This window comes from Phyllobates terribilis, unplaced genomic scaffold, assembly GCF_046119375.1.
Source record: "Phyllobates terribilis strain yellow unplaced genomic scaffold, ASM4611937v1 Scaffold_10__3_contigs__length_209671492, whole genome shotgun sequence".
NCBI lineage: Eukaryota > Metazoa > Chordata > Amphibia > Anura > Dendrobatidae > Phyllobates > Phyllobates terribilis.
This window is the reverse complement of record NW_027362770.1, coordinates 194,121,113-194,146,347: the sequence shown is the minus strand read 5'-3', so window position 1 is coordinate 194,146,347 and position 25,235 is coordinate 194,121,113. Positions and strand designations below refer to the sequence as shown.

The 25,235-nt window shown below is 46.8% G+C and overlaps 1 protein-coding gene across 1 annotated transcript; it reads right to left on the bottom strand.

The window, feature by feature from the left end:
- Positions 1-4,430: 4,430 nt before the first annotated feature.
- Positions 4,431-24,860, bottom strand: GPR19 (G protein-coupled receptor 19). Its single transcript, XM_073650449.1, has 2 exons — positions 24,629-24,860; positions 4,431-5,927 (listed from the first exon to the last, which is right to left on the bottom strand). Exon 2 carries the CDS (start codon positions 5,910-5,912, stop codon positions 4,665-4,667), a length of 1,248 nt encoding a protein of 415 aa, XP_073506550.1. The 5' UTR covers positions 5,913-5,927; positions 24,629-24,860; the 3' UTR covers positions 4,431-4,664.
- Positions 24,861-25,235: the final 375 nt, after the last annotated feature.

Below are 25,235 nucleotides of genomic sequence, written 5' to 3'. Positions count from 1 at the left end.
TGTCACACACTAAAAGACGCATTTATTGTAAAATCTAGTTTTTGCATCGCCATATTTTGAGAGCTATAATTTTTCCAGATTTTGGCAGACAGTCATGTGACGGCTCGTTTTTTGCGGGATGAGTTGACGTTGTTATTGGTGCCATTTTCAGGCACGTGACATTTTTCGATCGCTTTCTATTCCGATTTTTGGGAGGCAGAATAAACAAAAAACAACATTCAGGAATTGTTTTTTTTGTTTTTTTTTATTCTGTTCCGCGTGTGGTAAAATTGATAAGGCAGCTTTATTCTTCGGGTCAGTACGTTTACAGCGGTACCACATTTATATCGTTTTTATATGTTTTGCACTTTTACATAATAAAAGCAATTTTATAGAAAAAATTATTTTTTAGCATCGCTTTATTCTGAGAGCTATAACTTTTTTATTTTTCGGATGTTGGAGCTGTATGGCGGCTTGTTTTTTGCGGGATGAGATGACGTTTTCAGCGGTACCATTTTTATTTATATTCGTCTTTTTGATCGCGAGTTATTCCATTTTTTGTTTGGCGTTATGGTGATAAAGCATTGTTTTTTGCTTAGTTTTTTATTTTTATTTTTTACCGCGTTCACTGAAGGGGTTAACTAGTGGAACAGTTTTATAAGTCAGGTCGTTCTGGACGCGGCGATACCAAATATGTGTACTTTTATTGTATTTTTTGTTTTTTTTTCATAATAATATTTATTGATGGGTACATTATATTTTTATTTTTGGTGGATTATTTTTTTACATTTTTTTAAAATATTTTTTTAAAAAAAAATATATATATATTTTTCACTTTCTGACAGTTTTTTTTACTTTTTTACTTTGTCCCACTATGGGACTTTCACTTATTTTACTCTGATCGCCTGCATGGCACAGGAATGGAGCACCATCCCTGTGCCATGCAGGCTGTCAGCGCTGGACAGGGAGAAGATAGTTTGGAAATACTCTGTGCATGTCCAAAAAATCTTCCTGCTGTCTTGTAACCCGGATTTTGTCATGACGACATCGGGTCGTCATGGAAACATCCTGGAAGCCGCGGCAGACAGCGCTGGAGGCCGGAAGAGGAGGTGAGTATACGATCACCTCCCCTTAGCCACCGCAATGCTGCGATCGACTTCGATCGCAGCATTGCGGGGGTTAATGTGCCGGGAGCGGTGCGGGACCGCTCCCTGCACATAGCCCCGGGTGTCAGCTGTGACAATCAGCTGACACCCGGCGGTGATCGCGCCCGCACCGCTTGTGTGCGGGCGAAATCGCCAGGGCTTATTAATACGTATCTGGTCCATAAAGCCCAGGGCACAGATGCGTATTAATACGCCCTATGTCGCAAAGGGGTTAAAGGGAAGGTGCCATCAAAAAAAAATTTTTTTCAACAATTAAAAAAAATTTAAAGAATTAATGTTTTGATTTTTTTTAAAAAAATTATCATTTGTTTTTAATGAAGTAAAATATGAAAAATAATTTAAAAAGATTTGGCATTTCCACTTTTAAACACTAGGGGGAGCAGCTGCTGAAATTTGCCATGAAAGCCTAGTGTACAACTAGCTCACATTACGACTGCAGTAAATTGGGGCTGGATCTGCTCATGTGTGTGAGGTTGCTCCCCTCCTCCCCTTCTGGGTGTTTGCAAAAAAGATAAGAAAGAATGAAGTTTAGGATCACACGTGGAGCCATTTTGTTGGTGACTGCCAGTGATACTGAAAACACTAAAAATGGCAGCCCCCAGAGGCTGATGTAAAAATGAATAAACTCAATACTATTAAAGTGGTACATTTCATTTTGTATTAAAAAATTATTGATTATATAATCAAAATTTTTTAATACAAAATTAAAAATTGTGGCACCTTCCCTTTAAGGCCAAGTTCCAACAAAGAGTATTTGACGCGTTTTTGACGCAGGAAAGTAGATGGGATTTATAGAAATCTCATGCCCACTGTGATTTTTTTTCACACTGCGTACACTAACCTTTGCATTTTTTAAAATCTGCAACATGTCAATTTTTCCTGCGGCTAATATGGGTTTTATTTTCAGTTTTCTCCGTAGACTTTAATGAGATAACAAAAATCTGCAGGAAAACAGATGTTTTTAGAGCAGAAAACGCACTAAATTTGCTTGTTTTATTTAAAACATGACATACCAAGAGAGACAAAAAAAACAACACAGAGAAAAAAAAAGTGATCGAAATGCAAATAGAGAAAAAAAAAAACACTTTCTAAAACACAATGAAAAAAAAGGCAAGTGACCTAATAAGTGCCAAAAATCTGCAACATCAAAAACATACCAAATGCTCATAGTGGGAACTGAGCCCAAGTGTAATGGGGTTCTGCTTTGTGTGTCTTTCTTTCATTATTTTCAAGACTTTATGAACATAACTCTAGCTGATCCCTTAAAGGGAATCTGTCAGCAAGCTTTTGCTGTGTAATCTGACAGCAGCATGACGTAGGGGCAGAGACCCTGATTCCAGTGGTGTATCACTTACTTTAGTGGGTGCAGCAGTTGTGATAAATTTGCAGCTTTCTCTGCTGCAGATAGGAATGTTGAGCTGTGTATAACCCCGCCCACACCCCCTGATTGGTAGCTTTTTGTGTATAACCCCGCCCATACCCCCTGATTGGCAGCTTTCTGTGTATAACCCCACCCACACACCCTGATTGCCAGCTGTGTATAACTCCACCCACACCTGATTGGCAGCTTTCTGGGTATAACCCCGCCCATACCTGATTGGCAGCTTCCTATGTATAACACCCGCCCATACCCAATTGGCAGCTTTCTGTGTATAACCCCGCCCACACCCCTGATTGGCAGCTTTCTGTGTATAACACCCGCTCAGACCACTGATTGGCAGCTTTCTGATTGTAACCCCACCCACACCCCTGATTGGCAGCTTCCTGTGTAGAACCCCGCCCACACCCCTGTTTGGCAGCTTTCTATGTATAACCCCGCCCACACCCCTGATTGGCAGCTTTCTGTGTATAACCCCGCCCCCACACCCCTGATTGGTAGATTTCTGTGTATAACACCCGCTCAGACCACTGATTGGCAGCTTTCTGATTGTAACCCCGCCCACACCCCTGATTGGCAGCTTCCTGTGTAGAACCCCGCCCACACCGGTTTGGCAGCTGTGTATAACCCCGCCCACACCTGATTGGCAGCTTCCTGTGTATAACCCCGCCCACACTCCTGATTGGCAACTTTCTGTGTATAACCCCGCCCACACCTGATTGGCAGCTTCCTGTGTATAACCCCGCCCACACCTGATTGGCAGCTTCCTGTGTATAACCCCGCCCACACCCCTGATTGGCAGCTTTCTGTGTATAACACCCGCTCAGACCACTGATTGGCAGCTTTCCGATTGTAACCCCGCCCACACCCCTGATTGGCAGCTTCCTGTGTTGAACCCCGCCCACACCCCTGTTTGGCAGCTTCCTGTGTATAACCCCGCCCACACCCCTGATTGGCAGCTTCCTGTGTAGAACCCCGCCCACACCCTTGATTGGCAGCTTCCTGTGTATAACCCCGCCCCCACACCTGATTGGCAGCTTCCTGTGTATAACCCCGCCCACACCCCTGATTGGCAGCTTTCTGTGTATAACACCAGCTCAGACCACTGATTGGCAGCTTTCTGATTGTAACCCCGCCCACACCCTTGATTGGCAGCTTCCTGTGTATAACCCCGCCCCCACACCTGATTGGCAGCTTCCTGTGTATAACCCCGCCCACACCCCTGATTGGCAGCTTTCTGTGTATAACCACGCCCCCACACCCCTGATTGGCAGCTTTCTGTGTATAACCACGCCCCCACACCCCTGATTGGTATATTTCTGTGTATAATGTGTATGTTTTGGGGGCGTGGTAGGACTAGGAGGCACGGGACATCTAGTCCTGCAGTGATAATCTCCTGCTAATAAAACACTGATTTTATTTAAACTGCAAAACACATCCCAGCAAGTGACACATAGCTGGTTTCAGGGTCTCTTTTCCTACATCATGCTGCTCTCAAAAGCATTGTTAGTTATGTTGATCTGCAATTATCCGGAAAAAAAATCCAAAAAACTACTTTAAAAAAAAGTATATAATATATATATATATATACACACACACACAGAAAAATGAAACCAGGACAGGCATCAGTTGAGCGATTCGAGATCATTTTATTAAAATTTAGCCCTTTTTGTAGACAAGTGATGATCTGAGGGTCTTGGCATGGGGATGGAGCCCCCCGCTGTTGCTCAGGTCATATAGACAACATGACACCTACACATTGGGGGCTCCAATCTGAATTCATGGCACAAAAAAAAAAAAAAAAAAAAGAGAAAATCATGTTACAGTGAAACCAGACTACGATGTGACACAGACCAGACCTGGCGTGGAAATTTGTGGGATTCCTATTTTCTGAACTCGCTGATATGCTTTATTTACAGAACCATTTTTTTTAGTTTTTATTTTATTATTTTTTATGTTTTATATTTCAATTTCACAAAGTAAATATTGCTTGAATTAAAATACTTTTCTTTTTTTTTTACAAAATATAACCCAGTAAGTCTTGGCGTCCATGTTTGGATGATCCTCCGGGAGTCTGCTGTTTTTCGCCCGGGGAGAGCAATGTATTGGTATCATGATGGGTACTTGTCTCTAATGGACGATCACACAAACGTGTTTGGAGGGTTGGAATCGATGGGCCAAGCCAGTTTTTTCTCTTTAGCTTCCCGGTCAAATGAGTCATAAACGGACTCCTTGACGGCCGTTTTGCCCGGAATTGGCATTTCGCAAATGCCAACGTAGTTCCTTTTAGCCATGCGAGAGCTGGTGGTGATGGTGTACGCGTTGCTCCGATAACACTTCATGGATGACATACAGAAGGTCTCTTTCATGCCACGTCGGAAGTTGGCATTGTATACCGAGTACAATGTTGGCTTGGCAGCCGAGGATCCAAAAGAAAGCCAAGAGACTGCCAGGTAGGCGAGGCAGCACTGGCGCTGGTCACTCTCATCCGGGTGCCACAGCTGCACCACGTAGAAGGGCATCCATGATACCAGGAATATCGTATTTAACATCAAGAACATCTTGATGGTTTTCACTTTGGTTCTGGGCACAATGTTCATGGTGCGTCTGACGCTCAGTCTGTCAGTGCCAATGCGCCAAATATATTTCACTACTTTCTGGTAAAAAAGGAGGATGAGAGCAGAGGGCACCAGGAAGCCCACTAGAAGATGGGCCACACCATACACTGCCCCATCCCAGGATGGAGGTGGGAAAAAGTTGCAGTGACCATCCACGACATCATAAAAGAAGAACGCTGGAGAAACAAAGGCGGCATCGAAGAGCCACGATGCCACAATCATCCTTTTGGCTTTCTCCCTGGAGACCTTGAAGCTCAGAGGGTACAAGATGGTGTAAAAACGATCAAGGCAGATGGATAACAGCACATAAATTTGTACTCCAGGTGTCAGGTAGTGGAAATAACGGGCCAATTTACACATGGCGCTGCCCAGTGCCCAGCGGCCAGAGGTGATTTGTAACAATGTGAATGGGGCACTACCGAGGCTGAGCAGCAAGTCCGCACATGCCAGAGAGACCACAAAGTAATTTGTTGTTGACTGAGTCCGACGGCTCCGATGAATGACCAGACAAACCAAAGCGTTGCCGAATACCGAGAGGATCCAGATAAATCCGAAGATCAACCCAGCCGCGGCAATCTCCCCGGGAAATAGAAACTGGACCGGGACGGTGCTGTTCCTCTGCTCCGCAGGGTTGTGCCTGTAAAGTCCTGGCATCCATGGTTCTCCAGCCGACATCGGGCAGGTGGTCAAACTGTTATTTGGCATGGGGTAGAGGACGGTGGGTGGGATGAGACGAGGCCTCTGGGCATCCATACCCTGGGCAAACACCATCTTCGTAGCAGAGTCCTGAGAAAATCCAGAAGGAGAAGAGGAGGAAGATGGCACCAAGATGGGAATCAGGAGATGAGAGATGAATGGAAAGATGAGGTGGATGACAGATATTAGCGGGAGGGTGAAGGGGACATAGGTGTGAGGAATATTCACAGGAGGTCGACGAGGCACAATGAAGCGTATGATTGACACAGAGGTGAGCAGTCAGGAGGTGGACAGAGGAAATGACAAGAGGGTTTATAATAATGAGGTTCAGGGTGAAAAAGAAGAGGGAAAACAGAAAAAAGTAAATGGGTCAGTGTAATGTAACACCAAGCTGCACCAGGACACTAGAGGGTTAATCCCATATATCGCTGGCATATACCCTCACTATGAATTGGCGGGGGTCTGACCTCTGTGATAAGTATTTTAGTATCAAGCAGAGAGAAGTCTTTTAGAAAGTTGCAGAAATTTCCTTACTCAGAGATTCGGCTTCACTTACGTAAAATCCCTAAAATCCGAATCCCCCAGTGAATAGTCCCCGAGTCACATGAAAAGGGCATGAGACCGCGCTGGAGGATACACAGAGCAGACGTGAGGAGAAGACAGGAGTAATGTCAGGGCCAGTATTCACCAGGGAAGCGGCCAGAGCCGGCAGCGAAACAACCAGATCCTGATCGGCCACTTTTCGCCCCATGTAGCGCTCTGCATGATGCAGGGAGGAGACGTCCTGGTCTCCGGCCGTACGATCGGCATCTCTGACGTCCCCAGTTACCATGGAGCAGCCTGAATGCTGTGGAGAGCCATGGTCATTATGCAACCTTGGAGGGAGCAGGAAGGATAAACCATCCTACAAATTAACCCCTTTCTTGTCACTAAGGCGACCCTACAACCCAGGAGCGGACACAGACTGAAGAGGGCCCCTGTGCAGTCCAATAGCTCATCATCTGCTGTGAAGGAGGTAGTGGCCCCTCTGCGGCTACACAGGTTGCACCAATATGTCCGCCTCTGTGCTACAAACTACGTGACGTGACATGTCAACCCCTTCACGACCTACGACGTATAGATACGTCATAGGTCGGTGCTGAGCCGGCATCTTTCCAGGCACACAACAGCTGATCGTGTCCCCCATAACAGCCGCGGGTGGAATTGATCACCCCCCTTTTGCTCCATTCAAAGTAAAAATAAAAAAAAAATCCAAAATACACATATTTGGTATCGCCGCGTTCAGAATCGCCCGATCTATCAAAACATAAAAAAATAATGAATCCGATCGGTAAACGGCGTAACGAGAAAAAAAAAAAAATCAAACCGCCAGAATTACGGTTTCTTCGGACGCAACAACATTGCAATAAAATGCAATAATAACGGGCGATCAAACCATCGTATCTATCCCCTAGATGGTATAAATAAAAACGTCAAAAAATAAAGACGCTACGGGTCTCGGAAAATGGAGCCATTTTTTTTTTTTTTTTTTTGTTTATTTTGTTTACAAATTTTGGATTTTTTTTTTCACCATTTAAAAAAGAACCTACACATAGTCCTGCATAGGAGCTGTATACCCAAAACCGTAGGAGATTTTTTTTTAATCAAGTCTATTTGCAAAGTTGCTTTCACTTATTTTTATTAATAGTTAATAAAAAAAAATGACAATGGTGGAATTATTGCAGTTTTATTGTTGGCAATAGAACAAGTCCAGCAACTTTTTAAAATTCCTCATTAATTGTAATTGTAACTGCAGAGAATGAAAATGAAATCCTGTCTTGTATGGAGCTCAGTAAGATACATTTTATCTGCACTGATACATTGCACCAAACAATCAGTCCAGGAGAAAGATTGTCCAGACTGGATACAATGTAAGCACGCTGTAAGCAGCCTCAGTTTTGTAGACTTCTCAGGCTAGGGGTGTATGTACTTATAGTCAGCACCTCTTACAGTTCCTTTCAAAAAGTTTTCACACCCCGTGACCTTTTCCACAGTACAATTACAAACTTAAATGTATTTTATTGGGATTTTCTGTGATACAACACAAAGTAGCAAATATTTGTGACGTGTAAAAGGAAATGATACGAGGTTTTCTAATTATTTTGCAAAATATATACGATAGGGGAGTACGGTACTCCAAGGTCCGGAGGGTGTTCGGATAGGGTCCAACCATGTAGAAAATGCTGAAAATAATCCGGCACTCCAAAATCAAAGAAAATCTTGAATTTATTGTGTACAATCCAGGCTGGGAGGCATGTGGAACAAAGAAGGCTCAGTGCTCACAGTCTGAGAACAGGTGGAAGAAGTGAATGCAAGAAAAAGGCCTTGAAATTCTAGAACAGAAGACTGAAATAACAAAAATCCTAATTCCCCTTTTGGTCAGGGGCGGACGTACCATTGGTAAAATCTGTCAGGGGCCCCAAGAGACCTGTCGTTTCCTATATTTACCCTCTTGGTTCTGAGGCTTCCAGCGTCTCCTACAATGCAAATTGTCTGACGCCAAGCATAGCCAGTTATCCTCGTTGTGCCACATGCCTCCTAACCTGTTGTGTCGACTCCTCGGATCAGTGCATCCACCCTGACCTGCGGCTTTGTGGATCCACCTCACTAGTGTATGTTTGAGAAAGGTCCAATTGACCGAAACGTCACATATTTGCACAATACTGGATTGTCTGAATTGTACACAATAAATTCAAGATTCTCTTTGATTTTGGAGTGCTGGATTTTTTATTGCATATTTTATAAATCTGAATATTGTGATGTGCATTTGTATTCTGCCCCCCCTGAGTCAGTACTTTGTAGGACCACCTTTCTCTGCAGTCATTGCTGCAGTCTTTTGGGCTTTGTCTCTCCAGCTTCACACATCTAGAGGTGACATTTTGCCCCTTCTTCTTTGCCCCCTCGCTCTCGCTTAGCGAGATTGGATGGAGACGTCTGTGATCAGCAATTGTCACGTCTTGTCACAGATTCTCTGGGATTTGGGTCTGGACTGTGACTGCGCCGTTCACACACATGAATATGCCCTGATCTAAACCATCCATCATAGCTCTAGCAGGATGTTGAGGTTCGTTGTCTTGCGGAAAGGTGAACCTACACCCCGGGCTCAAGTCTTCTGCAGCCTCTAACAGGTTTTCTTCCAGGATTGTCGTGTATTTAGCTCCATCCATCGTCCCATCACCTCTGACCAGCTTCCCTGCCCCTGCTGAAAAAAAGCCTCCCCACAGCATGATGCTGCCACCATGTGTGACAGTGGGGATGGTGTTTTCAGGGTGAGGTGCAGTGTTAATTTTCCGTCACACACAGTGTTTTACAATTAGCCCACAAAGTTCTCTTTTAGTCTCATCTGACCAGAGCACCTTCCTCCTCGCACTCGCTGTGTCCCCTACATGACTTTTTGCAGATTGCAAACAGGACATCATGTGGCTTGCTTTTTTCTTGCCACTCTTCCATAAAGGCCAGATTTGTGGAGTATACGACTAATAGTCATCCAGTGGACAGATTCTCCCCCGGAGCTGTGGATCTCTGCAGCTCCTCCAGTGACCATGGGCCTCTCGGCTGCTTCTCTAATTAGTGTTCTCCTTGCTTGGGATGTCAGTTTAGGTGGACGGCCATGTCTTGGTAAGTTTGCAATTGTGCCATACTCCTTCCATTTTTGGACGATGGATTGAACAGTGCTCCGTGAGATGTTCAGAGCTTGGGATATTTTTTTATAACCTAACCTAACCTGTCTGGTGGGCTCCTTGGTTTTCATGATGCAGTTTGATCCCTCATGCTCTCACACAAACCTCTGAGGCCTTCACAGAACAGCTGTAGTTATATTGAGAAGAAATCACACCCAGGTGGACACAATGTACTAACTCACTGCAGCAAAACAAACATACTTCTCATCTCTCATATCCTCCCTGTCTCACAACCCTAAACAGCTATTCAACACTTTCAATGCTCTCCTCCGACCCCCAGCGCCTCCTCCCTCGCCTCTCATCTCAGCTGAAGACTTTGCCTCATTCTTCAAGCAGAAGATTGACACCATCAGACAAAGCATTTGCCTAAAGTCTCCCCAGCCCCTCCTCATAGCTACTCAACCCTCTACCTCCAAAACCAGCTTCTCAACCATTAGGGAAGATTAAGTTTTCTTTTTAAGGCCCCGTCACACATAACGAGATCGCTAGCGAGATCATTATTACGACATGGTTTTGGGATCGCTGGAGAGTCGTTTCATGATCGCTGGGTAGCTGTCAAACATGCAGAACTTCCCAACGATTTCGGCCGCCCCAGCGATCTAACTGACGATCCCGGCGGTCGTTGGGACGCTTTCACACAGCAGCTATTTCAAAGATCCACAGCTTGATAGGGACTGTACTGTGTCACAAAGGCGTGCATAAAATTACTTTTCCGCGCCCCCTCATCTCCGATTGGTGGACGCTACTGCGTTCTGATTGGGCGGCCTTGGTCGCTACAACGATCCGCAAAATCAGGACTCAGTCAAATGAACGGATATCAACAGCCCGAGGAATTCTGCTAGGATCTGCAATCCAGCACGAGGTCAGAAACAAAGGATGGAATCGCTATTTTGTTGCCTTCTTTATGCACGGCGGAAAATGAGAATGCTGTAGCGACCACCAAATGGGGACGAGGGGCGCAGAAAAGTCCAATTTATGCACGCCTACGTGTCTCAGTTCTGAATCGCTAACGAGGTCATTGATAAGGTGTCAAATACAGCGATGCACACTGCCCAGCGGGAGCGCAACGACCCAGGAATGGTCCAGGAAGCTTTGTAACGATCAGCGATCTCACAGCAGGGGCCTGATCATTGCTACCTGTCACACATGACGAGATCGCTAGCGAGATTGCTATTGCGTCACAAAAACCGTGACGTATCAACGATCTCACTAGCGATCTCGTTATGTGTGGCGGGGCCTTTACTCTCCAAATCACACCTCACCAACAACGAACTTGACCCAATCCCGTCCCACCTCATCCCTAACCTCACCACAGTCTCTATCCCAACCCTAACTCACCTTTTCAACCTGTCACTAACAACTGGTGTCTTCCCTTCATGCTTCAAACATGCCTCAATCACACCCATCCTCAAAAAGCCCTCCCTGGACCCATCCTCTCTGATTGCTATCACCCCATATCACTTCCACCCTATGCCTCAAAACTACTGGAACAACACGTCCACCTTGATCTGTCCTCCCACCTCTCCTCCTGCTCCCTCTTTGACCGCTTACAATCTGGTTTCCGACCGCATCACTCGACTGAAACTGCCCTAACTAAAGTCACCAATGACCTACTAACTGCCAAATCCAAGTGACACTACTCTGTCCTCCTCCTCCTGGACCTGTCATCGGCCTTTGACACAGTGGACCATTCCCTCTTACTACAGACTCTCTCATCTCTCGGCATCACAGACTTGGTCCTATCCTGGATCTCCTCATACCTAACAGACCGGACATTCAGTGTCTCCCACTCACACACCACCTCCTCATCTCACCCCCTATCTGTCGGTGTCCCCCAAGGTTCAGTCCTAGGACCCCTGCTCTTCTCGATCTACACCTTTGGCCTGGGACAGCTCATAGTCTCATGGCTTTCATTATCACCTCTATGCTGATGATACAAAGATCTACCTCTCTGGACCCGATATCTCCTCCCTACTAACCAGAATCCCACAATGTCTGTCCGCTATCTCATCCTTCTTTTCTGACAGATTTCTAAAACTTAATATGGATAAAACAGAATTCATAATTTTTCCACCGTCTCACTTAACTTCCCCCATCTGACCTATCTATCAACGTCAATGGCTGCCCACTCTCCCCAGTCCCTGAAGCTCGCTGCCTTGGGGTAACCCTGGACTCTGATCTCTCCTTCACACCTCATATCCAAGCCCTTTCCACTTCCTGCCGACTCCAACTTCCAACTCAAAAATATCTCCCGGATCCGCACATTCCTCAACCATGAATCTGCAAAAACACTAGTGCACGCCCTCATCATCTCCCGCCTCGACTACTGCAACCTCCTGCTCTGTGGCCTCCCCTCTAACACTCTCGCACCCCTCCAATCTATCCTAAACTCTGCTGCCCGACTAATCCACCTGTCCCCCCGCTATTCCCCGGCCTCTCCTCTCTGTCAATCCCTTCACTGGCTCCTCATTACCCAGAGACTCCAGTTCAAAACCCTAACCATGGCATACAAAGCCATCCACAACCTGTCGCCTCCATATATCTCTGACCTAGTCTCCCGGTACATACCTGCACGCAGCCTCCGATCCTCACAAGATCTCCTTCTCTACTCCCCTCTTATCTCCTCTTCCCATAATCGCATACAAGACTTCTCCCATGCATCCCCCCTACTCTGGAACTCTCTACCCCAACACATCAGACTCTCGCCTACCCTGGAAACCTTCAAAAAGAACCTGAAGACCCACCTCTTCCGACAAGCCTACAACCTGCAGTAACCACCGCTCCACCATAGCGCTGCACGGCCAGCTCTACCCTCACCTACTGTATCCTCACACATCCCCTGTAGACTGTGAGCCCTCGCGGGCAGGGTCCTCGCTCCACCATACCACTGCACGACCAGCTCTACCCTCACCTACTGTATCCTCACACATCCCTTGTAGATTGTGAGCCCTCGCGGGCAGGGTCCTCGCTCCACCATACCGCTGCATGACCAGCTCTACCCTCATCTACTGTATCCTCACCCATCCCCTGTAGACTGTGAGTCCTCGCGGGCAGGGTCCTCGCTCCACCATACCGCTGCACGACCAGCTCTACCCTCATCTACTGTATCCTCACCCATCCCCTGTAGACTGTGAGCCCTCGCGGGCAGGGTCCTCGCTCCACCATACCGCTGCATGACCAGCTCTACCCTCACCTACTGTATCCTCACCCATCCCCTGTAGACTGTGAGCCCTCGCGGGCAGGGTCCTCGCTCCACCATACCGCTGCACGTCCAGCTCTACCCTCACCTACTGTATCCTCACCCATCCCCTGTAGACTGTGAGCCCTCGCGGGCAGTGTCCTCGCTCCACCATACCGCTGCACGACCAGCTCTACCCTCACCTACTGTATCCTCACCCATCCCTTGTAGACTGTGAGCCCTCGCGGGTATGGTCCTCGCTCCACCATACCGCTGTACGATCAGCTCTACCCTCACCTACTGTATCCTCACCCATCCCTTGTAGATTGTGAGCTTTGTGGGCAGGGTCCTCGCTCCTCCTGTACCAGTCGCTGACTTGTATTGTTCAAAATTATTGTAATTGCTTGTGCTTTTTATACCCCTTTCACATGTAAAGCACCATGGAATAAATGGCGCTATAATAATAAATAATAATGTGACTTCTGGGGGCGATTGGTCACACAGTATTTTATTTAGGGGATCAGACTACAGGGAGCTGAATACTAATGCACAATGTCAGATTATCAAATTTATATTTTTAAATAATTAGAAAACCTTGTATCATTTCCTTTACATGTCACAAATACTTACTACTGTGTTGGTATCACATAAAATCTCAATAAAACACATTTAAGTTTGTGGGTGTAACATGGAAAAAATGTGGAAAAATTCACGGGGTATGAACACTTTTTCAAAGCATTCTACAGTGGCTTGCAAAAATTTTCACCTCCTTGGCATTTTTTTGTGTTTTGCTACCTAACAACCTCGAATTTCACAGTTTTTTTTTTTTTTTTTGAGGGTTTGCATCAGTTCATGTAAAGAACATGCTGACAATTGCGAACATTTGTTTTTCTTTTTATTATGAAGCAAACAATAAATCGGACAAAATAACTGAAAACTTGAGCGTGCATAACTATTCACCCCCTTAAAGTCAGCACTTTGTAGAGCCTCGTTTTGTACCAAACACAGCTGCAAGTCGCTTTGGATAAGTCTCTATGAGCTTTCCACATCTTGCTACTGGGATTTTTGCCCGTTCCTCAAGACAAAACTGCTCCAGCTCCTTCAGCTTAGATGTTTCCTCTGGTGAACAGCGATCGTAAAGTCTGACCATAGATTCACAATTGGATTAAGGTCTGGGCTGTGACTCGGCCGCTCCAGAACATTTACACGTTTTCCCTTAAACCATTCGAGTGTTGCTTTAGCAGTAGCTTTGGGTCATTGTCTTGTTGGAAGATAAACAGGTTTTGCTCAACAATATCCCTGTATTTTGCACCATCCATCTTCCCCTCGACCTAGACCATTGTCCCTGCTGCCAAAAAAACATCCCCACAGCATGATGCTGCCACCACCATGTTTCACTGTGGGAATGGTGTTCTTGGGGTGATGAGCTGTGTTGGGTTGGCGCCAGACATAGTGTTTACCTTATTGGCCAAAAAGTTCAGTTTTGGTCTCATCTGACCACAGCACCTTCCTCCATACATTTAGGGAGTCTCTCACATGTCTTTTGGCAAATTCAAAACGAGCCTTACAATATTTGTGTAAAGGTTTTTTTTCTGCCCACTCTTCCATAAAGGCCACCTCTATGGAGTGTGCGGCTCATTGTGGTCGTATGGACAGATTCTCTAGTCTCTGCTTGGGAACTCAGCAGCTCATTCAGGGTCACCTTTGGTCTCTGTGCTGCCTCCTTCATTAATACTCTCCTTGCCCGGGCTGAGAGTTTTGGTGGGCGCCCTCTCTTGGCCAGTTTGTTGTGGTACCATGTTCTTTCCATTTGATAGTAATGGATTTGATGGTGCTCCGGGAGGTCATCAGAGATTGGGATATTTTTTTTTTTTAGAATGCAACCCTGACTTGTGCTTCTCAGCAACTTTGTCCCTGACTTGTTTGGAGATCTCCTTGGTCTTCATGGTGGTGTTTGGAGATCTCCTTGGTCTTCATGGTGGTGTTTGGAGATCTCCTCGGTCTTCATGGTGGTGTTTGGAGATCTCCTCGGTCTTCATGGTGGTGTTTGGAGATCTCCTTGGTCTTCATGGTGGTGTTTGGAGATCTCCTTGGTCTTCATGGTGGTGTTTGGAGATCTCCTTGGTCTTCATGGTGGTGTTTGGAGATCTCCTTGGTCTTCATGGTGGTGTTTGGTTAGTGGTGTCTCTTGTTAATGGTGTTGCAGCCTCTGTGGTCTTTCAGAAAAAGTAAAGTGTATATACTGTCAGAGATGTGACCCTTGAAGATTGCACACCGGTGGACGTCCTGTCACTAAGCATGGGACTTATGGAGATAATTGCTTGCACCAGAAATGTTTAAGGGCTTGATAGAAAAAGGGGTGAATACATATGCACATGACACTTTTTAGTTATTTGATCCCATAAATGTAATTTATGCCTATATTTTTTTTTCACTACACTAACTTAGACAATTTAGTGCTGATGCATCACACACAAATTGGAAAACAAAAATATTTAAACACAGGTTGTAATGTAACAAAATAGGCAATAAGAAAGGTGGTGAATATTTTCGCAAGCCACTGTATATCCTGAAGATAAAGAACAAACATTCATTGTACACTCAGTGCAGTAATGCAAAATACCCTGCACCCCCAAGTAACAGGTCTGCAGCATCTCATCAGCCTCATTCTCTCCTCCAGCATCTCCTGAGTCCTGATAGCAGCACAAGTCTATACCAGAAGGAGGCCCAGGATTCCTGTGTAACCGGGGATCAATAGCATTATCCACCCTGACCGCACCCCTATACCTCTAATATTTATTTACAACTGTACCCCTCTATTATCCATCCTACACCCCCCTATTGTTTACTACTGTACCCCTATATTATCCATCCCTGCACCCCTATTATTTAGTACTGTACCCTTGTATTATCCATCCCTGTACCCCCTATTTACAACTGTACCCCTATATCCTCCATCCTGCACCCCCCTATTTACTACTGTACCCCTGTTTTTCCATCACTGAACACCTCCCTATTCTTTACTACTGTACCCCTGTATTATCCATTCCTGCACCCCCTATTATTCACTACTGTACCCCTGTATTATCCATCCCTTTAAACTCTATTTACTACTGTACCCCTGTATTATCTATCCTACACCCCCCTATTATTTACCACTGTACCCATTTATTATGCATGCCTGCACCCTACATCATGCAGCCCCTATTATTTACTACTGTACCCCTGTATTATCCATCCCGGTATCCCCTATCATTTACTACTGTACCCCTGTATTATCCATCCCTGTAACCCCTATTATTTACTACTGTACCCCTGTATCATCCATCCTGCACCCCTGTATCATCCATACTGCACCCCCTATTTACTACTGCACCACTGTATCATCCCATCCTGCACCCCCTATTATTCACTACTGTACCCCTGTATTATCCATCCCTGCACCCCTATTATTCACTACTGTACCCTTGTATTATCCATCCCTGTACCGCCTATTTACTACTGTACCCTATATCCTCCATCCTGCACCCCCCTATTTACTACTGTACCTCTGTTTTTCCATCACTGAACACCTCCCTATTCTTTACTACTGTACCCCTGTATTATCCATTCCTGCACCCCCTATTATTCACTACTGTACCCCTGTATTATCCATCCCTTTAAACCCTATTTACTACTGTACCCCTGTATTATCTATCCTACACCCCCCTATTATTTACCACTGTACCCATTTATTATGCATCCCTGCACCCTCCATCCTGCAGCCCCTATTATTTACGACTGTACCCCTGTATTATCCATCCCTACGCCCCCTATTTACTACTGTACACCTGTATCATCCATTCTGCACCCTTATTATTTATTATAGTACCCCTATCCTGCACCCCCTATTATTTACTACTGTACCCCTGTATTATCCATCCTGCACCCCCTATTTACTAGTGCACCCCTGTATCATCCATCTCTGCACCCCCTATTATTTACTACTGCACCCCTGTATTATCCATCCCTGTATCCCCTATTATTCACTACTGTACCCCTGTATCACCCATCCATGCACCCTCTATTATTTTCTACTGTACCCTGTATCATCCATCCTGCACCCCCCTATTATTTACTACTGTACCCCTGTATTATCCATCCCTGTATCCCCTATTATTTACTACTGTACCCCTGTATTATCCATCCCTGTAACCCCTATTATTTACTACTGTACCCCTGTATTATCCATTCCAGTATCCCCCTATTATTTACTACTGTACCCCTGTATCATCCATCCTGCACCCCTGTATCATCCATACTGCACCCCCTATTTACTACTACACCACTGTATCATCCCATCCTGCACCCCCTATTATTCACTACTGTACCCCTGTATCATCCATCCTGCACCCCCTATTATTCACTACTGTACCCCTGTATCATCCATCCTGCACCCCTATTATTTAGTACTGTACCTTTGTATTATCCATCCCTGTACCCCCTATTTACTACTGTATCCCTATATCCTCCATCCTGCACCCCCTATTATTCACTACTGTACCCCTGTATTATCTATCCTACATCCCCCTATTTACCACTGTACCCCTTTATTATGCATCCCTGCACCCCCTATTATTTACTACTGTACCCCCGTATTATCCATCCTGCACCCCCTATTTACTACTGTACCCCTGTATTATCCATCCCTGCACCCCCTATTATTTACTACTGTACCCCTGTATTATCCATCCTGCACCCCCTATTATTTACTACTGTACCCCTGTATTATCCATCCTAGCACCCCCTATTATTCACTACTGTACCCCTGTATCACCCATCCCTGCACCCCCTATTATTTACTACTGTACCCCTGCATCATCCATCCTGCACCCCCCTATTATTTACTACTGTACCCCTGTATCATCCATCCTGCACCCTTCATCCTGCACTCCCCCTATTTACTACTGTACCCCTATATCATCCATCCCTGCACCCCCTATTATTTACTACTGTACCCCTGTATTATCCATCCTAGCACCCCCTATTATTCACTACTGTACCCCTGTATCACCGATCCCTGCACCCCCTATTATTTACTACTGTACCCCTGTATCATCCATCCTGCACCCCCCTATTATTTACTACTGTACCCCTGTATCATCCATCCTGCACTCCCCCTATTTACTACTGTACCCCTATATCATCCATCCCTGTATCCCCTATTATTTACTACTGTACCCCTGTATTATCCATCCCTGTAACCCCTATTATTTACTACTGTACCCCTGTATTATCCATCCCTGTATCCCCTATTATTTACTACTGTACCCCTGTATTATCCATCCCTGTATCCCCCTATTATTTACTACTGTACCCCTGTATCATCCATCCTGCACCCCTGTATCATCCATCCTGCACCCCTGTATCATCCATACTGCACCCCCTATTTACTACTGTACCCCTGTATCATCCATACTGCACCCCCTATTTACTACTGCACCACTGTATCATCCCATCCTGCACCCCCTATTATTCACTACTGTACCCCTGTATCATCCATCCTGCACCCCCTATTTACTACTGTACCCCTGTATCATCCATCCTGCACCCCCTATTATTCACTACTGTACCCCTGTATCATCCATCCTGCACCCTCTATTATTCACTACTGTACCCCTGTATCATCCATCCTGCACCCCTATTATTTAGTACTGTACCCTTGTATTATCCATCCCTGTACCCCCTATTTACAACTGTACCCCTATATCCTCCATCCTGCACCCCCCTATTTACTACTATACCCCAGTTTTTCCATCACTGAACACCTCCCTATTCTTTACTACTGTACCCCTTTATTATGCATCCCTGCACCCCCTATTTACTACTGTACCCCCGTATTATCCATCCTGCACCCCCTATTTACTACTGTACCCCTGTATTATCCATCCCTGCGCCCCCTATTATTTACTACTGTACCCCCGTATTATCCATCCTGCACCCCCTATTTACTACTGTACCCCTGTATTATCCATCCTGCACCCCCTATTATTTACTACTGTACCCCTGCATTATCCATCCTAGCACCCCCTATTATTCACTACTGTACCCCTGTATCACCCATCCCTGCACCCCCTATTATTTTCTACTGTACCCTGTATCATCCATCCTGCACCCCCATTATTTACTACTGTACCCCTGTATCATCCATCCTGCACCCCCCTATTATTTACTACTGTACCCCTGTATCATCCATCCTGCACCCCCCTATTATTTACTACTGTACCCCTGTATTATCCATCCTGCACTCCTCCTATTTACTACTGTACCCCTATATCATCCATCCCTGTATGGCCTATTATTTACTACTGCACCCCTGTATTATCCATCCCTGTATCCCCTATTATTTACTACTGTACCCCTGTATTATCCATCCCTGTAACCCCTATTATTTACTACTGTACCCCTGTATCATCCATCCCTGCACCTCCTATTATTTACTACTGTACCCCTGTATCATCCATCCTGCACCCCCTATTATTTATTACTGTACCCCTGTATCATCCATCCTGCACCCCCTATTTACTACTGTACCCCTGTATCATCCATCCTGCACTCCCTATTCACTACTGTACCCCTGTATCATCCATCCCGTTAAACCCTATTTACTACTGTACCCCTGTATTATCTATCCTACACCCCCCTATTTACTACTGTACCCCCGTATTATCCATCCTGCACCCCCTATTTACTACTGTAACCCCGTATTATCCATCCTGCACCCCCTATTTACTACTCTACCCCTGTATTATCCATCCCTGCGCCCCCTATTATTTACTACTGTACACCTGTATCATCCATTCTGCACCCCTATTATTTATTACAGTACCCCTATTCTGCACCCATTTACTACTGTACCCCTGTATTATCCATCCTGCACCCCCTATTATTTACTACTGTACCCCTGTATTATCCATCCTGCACCCCCTATTATTTACTACTGTACCACAGTATCACCCATCCCAGCACCCCCTATAATTCACTACTGTACACCTGTATCATCCATCCTGCACCCCCCTATTATTTACTACTGTACCCCTGTATCATCCATCCTATACCCCCCTATTATTTACTACTGTACCCCTGTATCATCCATCCTGCACTCCCCCTATTTACTACTGTACCCCTATATCATCCATCCCTGTACTGCCTATTATTTACTACTGCACCCCTTTATTATCCATCCCTGTATCCCCTATTATTTACTACTGTACCCCTGTATCATCCATCCTGCACCCCCCTATTATTTACTACTGTACCCCTGTATCCTCCATCCTGCACCCCCCTATTACTTACTACTGTACCCCTGTATTATCCATCCTGCACCCCCTATTTACTACTGTACCCCTGTATCATCCATCCTGCACCCCCTATTATTCACTCCTGTACCCCTGTATCCTCCATCCTGCACCCCCTATTATTCACTCCTGTACCCCTGTATCATCCATCCTGCACCCCCTATTATTCACTCCTGTACCCCTGTACCCTCCATCCTGCACCCCCTATTATTCACTCCTGTACCCCTGTATCCTCCATCCTGCACCCCCGATTATTCACTCCTGTACCCCTGTAGCCTCCATCCTGCACCCCTGATTATTCACTCCTGTACCCCTGTAGCCTCCATCCTGCACCCCCTATTTACTACTGTACCCCTGTATCATCCATCCTGCACCCCCGATTATTCACTCCTGTACCCCTGTATCATCCATCCTGCACCCCCGATTATTCACTCCTGTACCCCTGCATCCTCCATCCTGCATCCCCTATTATTCACTCCTGTACCCCTGTATCCTCCATCCTGCACCGATTATTCACTCCTGTACCCCTGCATCCTCCATCCTGCACCCCCGATTATTCACTCCTGTACCCCTGCATCCTCCATCCTGCACCCCCTATTATTCACTCCTGTACCCCTGCATCCTCCATCATGCACCCCCGATTATTCACTCCTGTACCCCTGCATCCTCCATCCTGCACCCATTATTCACTCCTGTACCCCTGCATCCTCCATCCTGCACCCATTATTCACTCCTGTAACCCCGTATTATCCATCCTGCACCCCCTATTTACTACTCTACCCCTGTATTATCCATCCCTGTGCCCCCTATTATTTACTACTGTACACCTGTATCATCCATTCTGCACCCCTATTATTTATTACAGTACCCCTATCCTGCACCCATTTACTACTGTACCCCTGTATTATCCATCCTGCACCCCCTATTATTTACTACTGTACCCCTGTATTATCCATCCTGCACCCCCTATTATTTACTACTGTACCACAGTATCACCCATCCCAGCACCCCCTATTATTCACTACTGTACACCTGTATCATCCATCCTGCACCCCCCTATTATTTACTACTGTACCCCTGTATCATCCATCCTATACCCCCCTATTATTTACTACTGTACCCCTGTATCATCCATCCTGCACTCCCCCTATTTACTACTGTACCCCTATATCATCCATCCCTGTACTGCCTATTATTTACTACTGCACCCCTTTATTATCCATCCCTGTATCCCCTATTATTTACTACTGTACCCCTGTATCATCCATCCTGCACCCCCCTATTATTTACTACTGTACCCCTGTATCCTCCATCCTGCACCCCTCTATTACTTACTACTGTACCCCTGTATTATCCATCCTGCACCCCCTATTTACTACTGTACCCCTGTATCATCCATCCTGCACCCCCTATTATTCACTCCTGTACCCCTGTATCCTCCATCCTGCACCCCCTATTATTCACTCCTGTACCCCTGTATCCTCCATCCTGCACCCCCTATTATTCACTCCTGTACCCCTGTATCCTCCATCCTGCACCCCCTATTATTCACTCCTGTACCCCTGTATCCTCCATCCTGCACCCCCTATTATTCACTCCTGTACCCCTGTATCCTCCATCCTGCACCCCCGATTATTCACTCCTGTACCCCTGTAGCCTCCATCCTGCACCTCCTATTTACTACTGTACCCCTGTATCATCCATCCTGCACCCCCGATTATTCACTCCTGTACCCCTGTATCATCCATCCTGCACCCCCGATTATTCACTCCTGTACCCCTGCATCCTCCATCCTGCACCCCCGATTATTCACTCCTGTACCCCTGCATCCTCCATCATGCACCCCCGATTATTCACTCCTGTACCCCTGCATCCTCCATCATGCACCCCCGATTATTCACTCCTGTACCCCTGTATCCTCCATCCTGCACCCCCTATTATTCACTCCTGTACCCCTGCATCCTCCATCCTGCACCCCCTATTATTCACTCCTGTACCCCTGTATCCTCCATCCTGCACCCCCTATTATTCACTCCTGTACCCCTGTATCCTCCATCCTGCACCCCCGATTATTCACTCCTGTACCCCTGTAGCCTCCATCCTGCACCTCCTATTTACTACTGTACCCCTGTATCATCCATCCTGCACCCCCTATTATTCACTCCTGTACCCCTGTATCCTCCATCCTGCACCGATTATTCACTCCTGTACCCCTGCATCCTCCATCCTGCACCCCCTATTATTCACTCCTGTACCCCTGCATCCTCCATCATGCACCCCCGATTATTCACTCCTGTACCCCTGCATCCTCCATCCTGCACCCATTATTCACTCCTGTAACCCCGTATTATCCATCCTGCACCCCCTATTTACTACTCTACCCCTGTATTATCCATCCCTGCGCCCCCTATTATTTACTACTGTACACCTGTATCATCCATTCTGCACCCCTATTATTTATTACAGTACCCCTATCCTGCACCCATTTACTACTGTACCCCTGTATTATCCATCCTGCACCCCCTATTATTTACTACTGTACCCCTGTATTATCCATTCTGCACCCCCTATTATTTACTACTGTACCACAGTATCACCCATCCCAGCACCCCCTATTATTCACTACTGTACACCTGTATCATCCATCCTGCACCCCCCTATTATTTACTAATGTACCCCTGTATCATCCATCCTATACCCCCCTATTATTTACTACTGTACCCCTGTATCATCCATCCTGCACCCCCCTATTATTTACTACTGTACCCCTGTATCATCCATCCTGCACCCCCTATTATTTACTACTGTACCACAGTATCACCCATCCCAGCACCCCCGATTATTCACTCCTGTACCCCTGTAGCCTCCATCCTGCACCCCCTATTTACTTCTGTACCCCTGTATCATCCATCCTGCACCCCCGATTATTCACTCCTGTACCCCTGTATCATCCATCCTGTACCTCCTATTATTCACTCCTGTACCCCTGTATCCTCCATCCTGCACCCCCGATTATTCACTCCTGTACCCCTGCATCCTCCATCCTGCACCCCCTATTATTCACTCCTGTACCCCTGTATCCTCCATCCTGCACCGATTATTCACTCCTGTACCCCTGCATCCTCCATCCTGCACCCCCGATTATTCACTCCTGTACCCCTGCATCCTCCATCCTGCACCCCCTATTATTCACTCCTGTACCCCTGCATCCTCCATCATGCACCCCCGATTATTCACTCCTGTACCCCTGCATCCTCCATCCTGCACCCCCTATTATTCACTCCTGTACCCCTGTATCATCCATCCTGCACCCCCGATTATTCACTCCTGTACCCCTGTATCCTCCATCCTGCACCCCCGATTATTCACTCCTGTACCCCTGTATCCTCCATCCTGCACCCCCGATTATTCACTCCTGTACCCCTGTATCCTCCATCCTGCACCCCCGATTATTCACTCCTGTACCCCTGCATCCTCCATCCTGCACCCCCGATTATTCACTCCTGTACCCCTGTATCCTCCATCCTGCACCCCCGATTATTCACTCCTGTACCCCTGCATCCTCCATCCTGCACCCCCGATTATTCACTCCTGTACCCCTGCATCCTCCATCCTGCACCCCCGATTATTCACTCCTGTACCCCTGCATCATCCATCCTGCACCCCCTATTATTCACTCCTGTACCCCTGTATCCTCCATCCTGCACCCCCCATTATTCACTCCTGTACCCCTGCATCCTCCATCCTGCACCCCCGATTATTCACTCCTGTACCCCTGCATCCTCCATCCTGCACCCCCGATTATTCACTCCTGTACCCCTGCATCCTCCATCCTGCACCCCCTATTATTCACTCCTGTACCCCTGTATCCTCCATCCTGCACCCCCCATTATTCACTCCTGTACCCCTGTATCCTCCATCCTGCACCCCCGATTATTCACTCCTGTACCCCTGTATCCTCTATCCTGCACCCCCTATTATTCACTCCTGTACCCCTGTATCCTCCATCCTGCACCCCCCATTATTCACTCCTGTACCCCTGTATCCTCCATCCTGCACCCCCGATTATTCACTCCTGTACCCCTGTATCCTCTATCCTGCACCCCCTATTATTCACTCCTGTACCCCTGTATCCTCCATCCTGCACCCCCCATTATTCACTCCTGTACCCCTGCATCCTCCATCCTGCACCCCCGATTATTCACTCCTGTACCCCTGCATCCTCCATCCTGCACCCGTTGTCTCCCCCTGCAGAGTGCAGCCGCTGTATGTGCACAGTGATGGAGGTCCAGCTGCGGCCCACCCTCCCTCTGATTTCTAGGCCCCTCGGGCAGGTAACGTGCTCAGTATTACAAGGTGGAATCTCCGGGGCTGCATTGGTAGTGGGGCTCCCAGTGACGGGTGGTGTGGGACTATGTCCCCCAATAAGACCCTGCATTATATAAAGGATGGTGTGAACAGTGCTGTGCGTGGCCGCAGCTCCTGGCCTCCATTCTGCACACAGCTGCCCCCAGATGCAGTGATTCCCCCGTAGACCCCCCACACATGCTCACATACCGGGCTCCAGCTGCGATGCCTCCGTGTTACACTGTATCAGCAGTCTGTCACTCAGCATCCTCCAGCCGGGGGGAGAGAGGGGTCCCCCGGGCTGCGCCCCTCACAGCTCAGCCATTCTGTGCTGTCCCCCGGAGATGCAGCGGTAAACACACGGGCACAACCGCAACAAAGCACCGGGGACGTCCCAGCACCGACCCTCCCCCTGTCTGATCACACACCGAGGGGGAGGAGAGGGGCTGATTCACAGCCTCCCCCCTCCAGACTCCCGCCGCCGCCCCCTCACTGCACCGAGGTCTCCTCCAGCACATACAACACATCTATTTATATCATATCGCGACAGAGAAGAGCCCAGTGCTGGAGTCATGACATGTCATGTGTATAAACTGTGCCTGCACCAGCAGAATAGTGAGTGCAGCTCTGGAGTATAATATAGGATGTAACTCAGGATCAGTAATGTAATGTATGTACACAGTGACTGCACCAGCAGAATAGTGAGTTCAGCTCTGGAGTATAATACACGATGTAACTCAGGATCAGTAATGTAATGTATGTACACAGTGACTGCACCAGCAGAATAGTGAGTGCAGCTCTGGAGTATAATACAGGA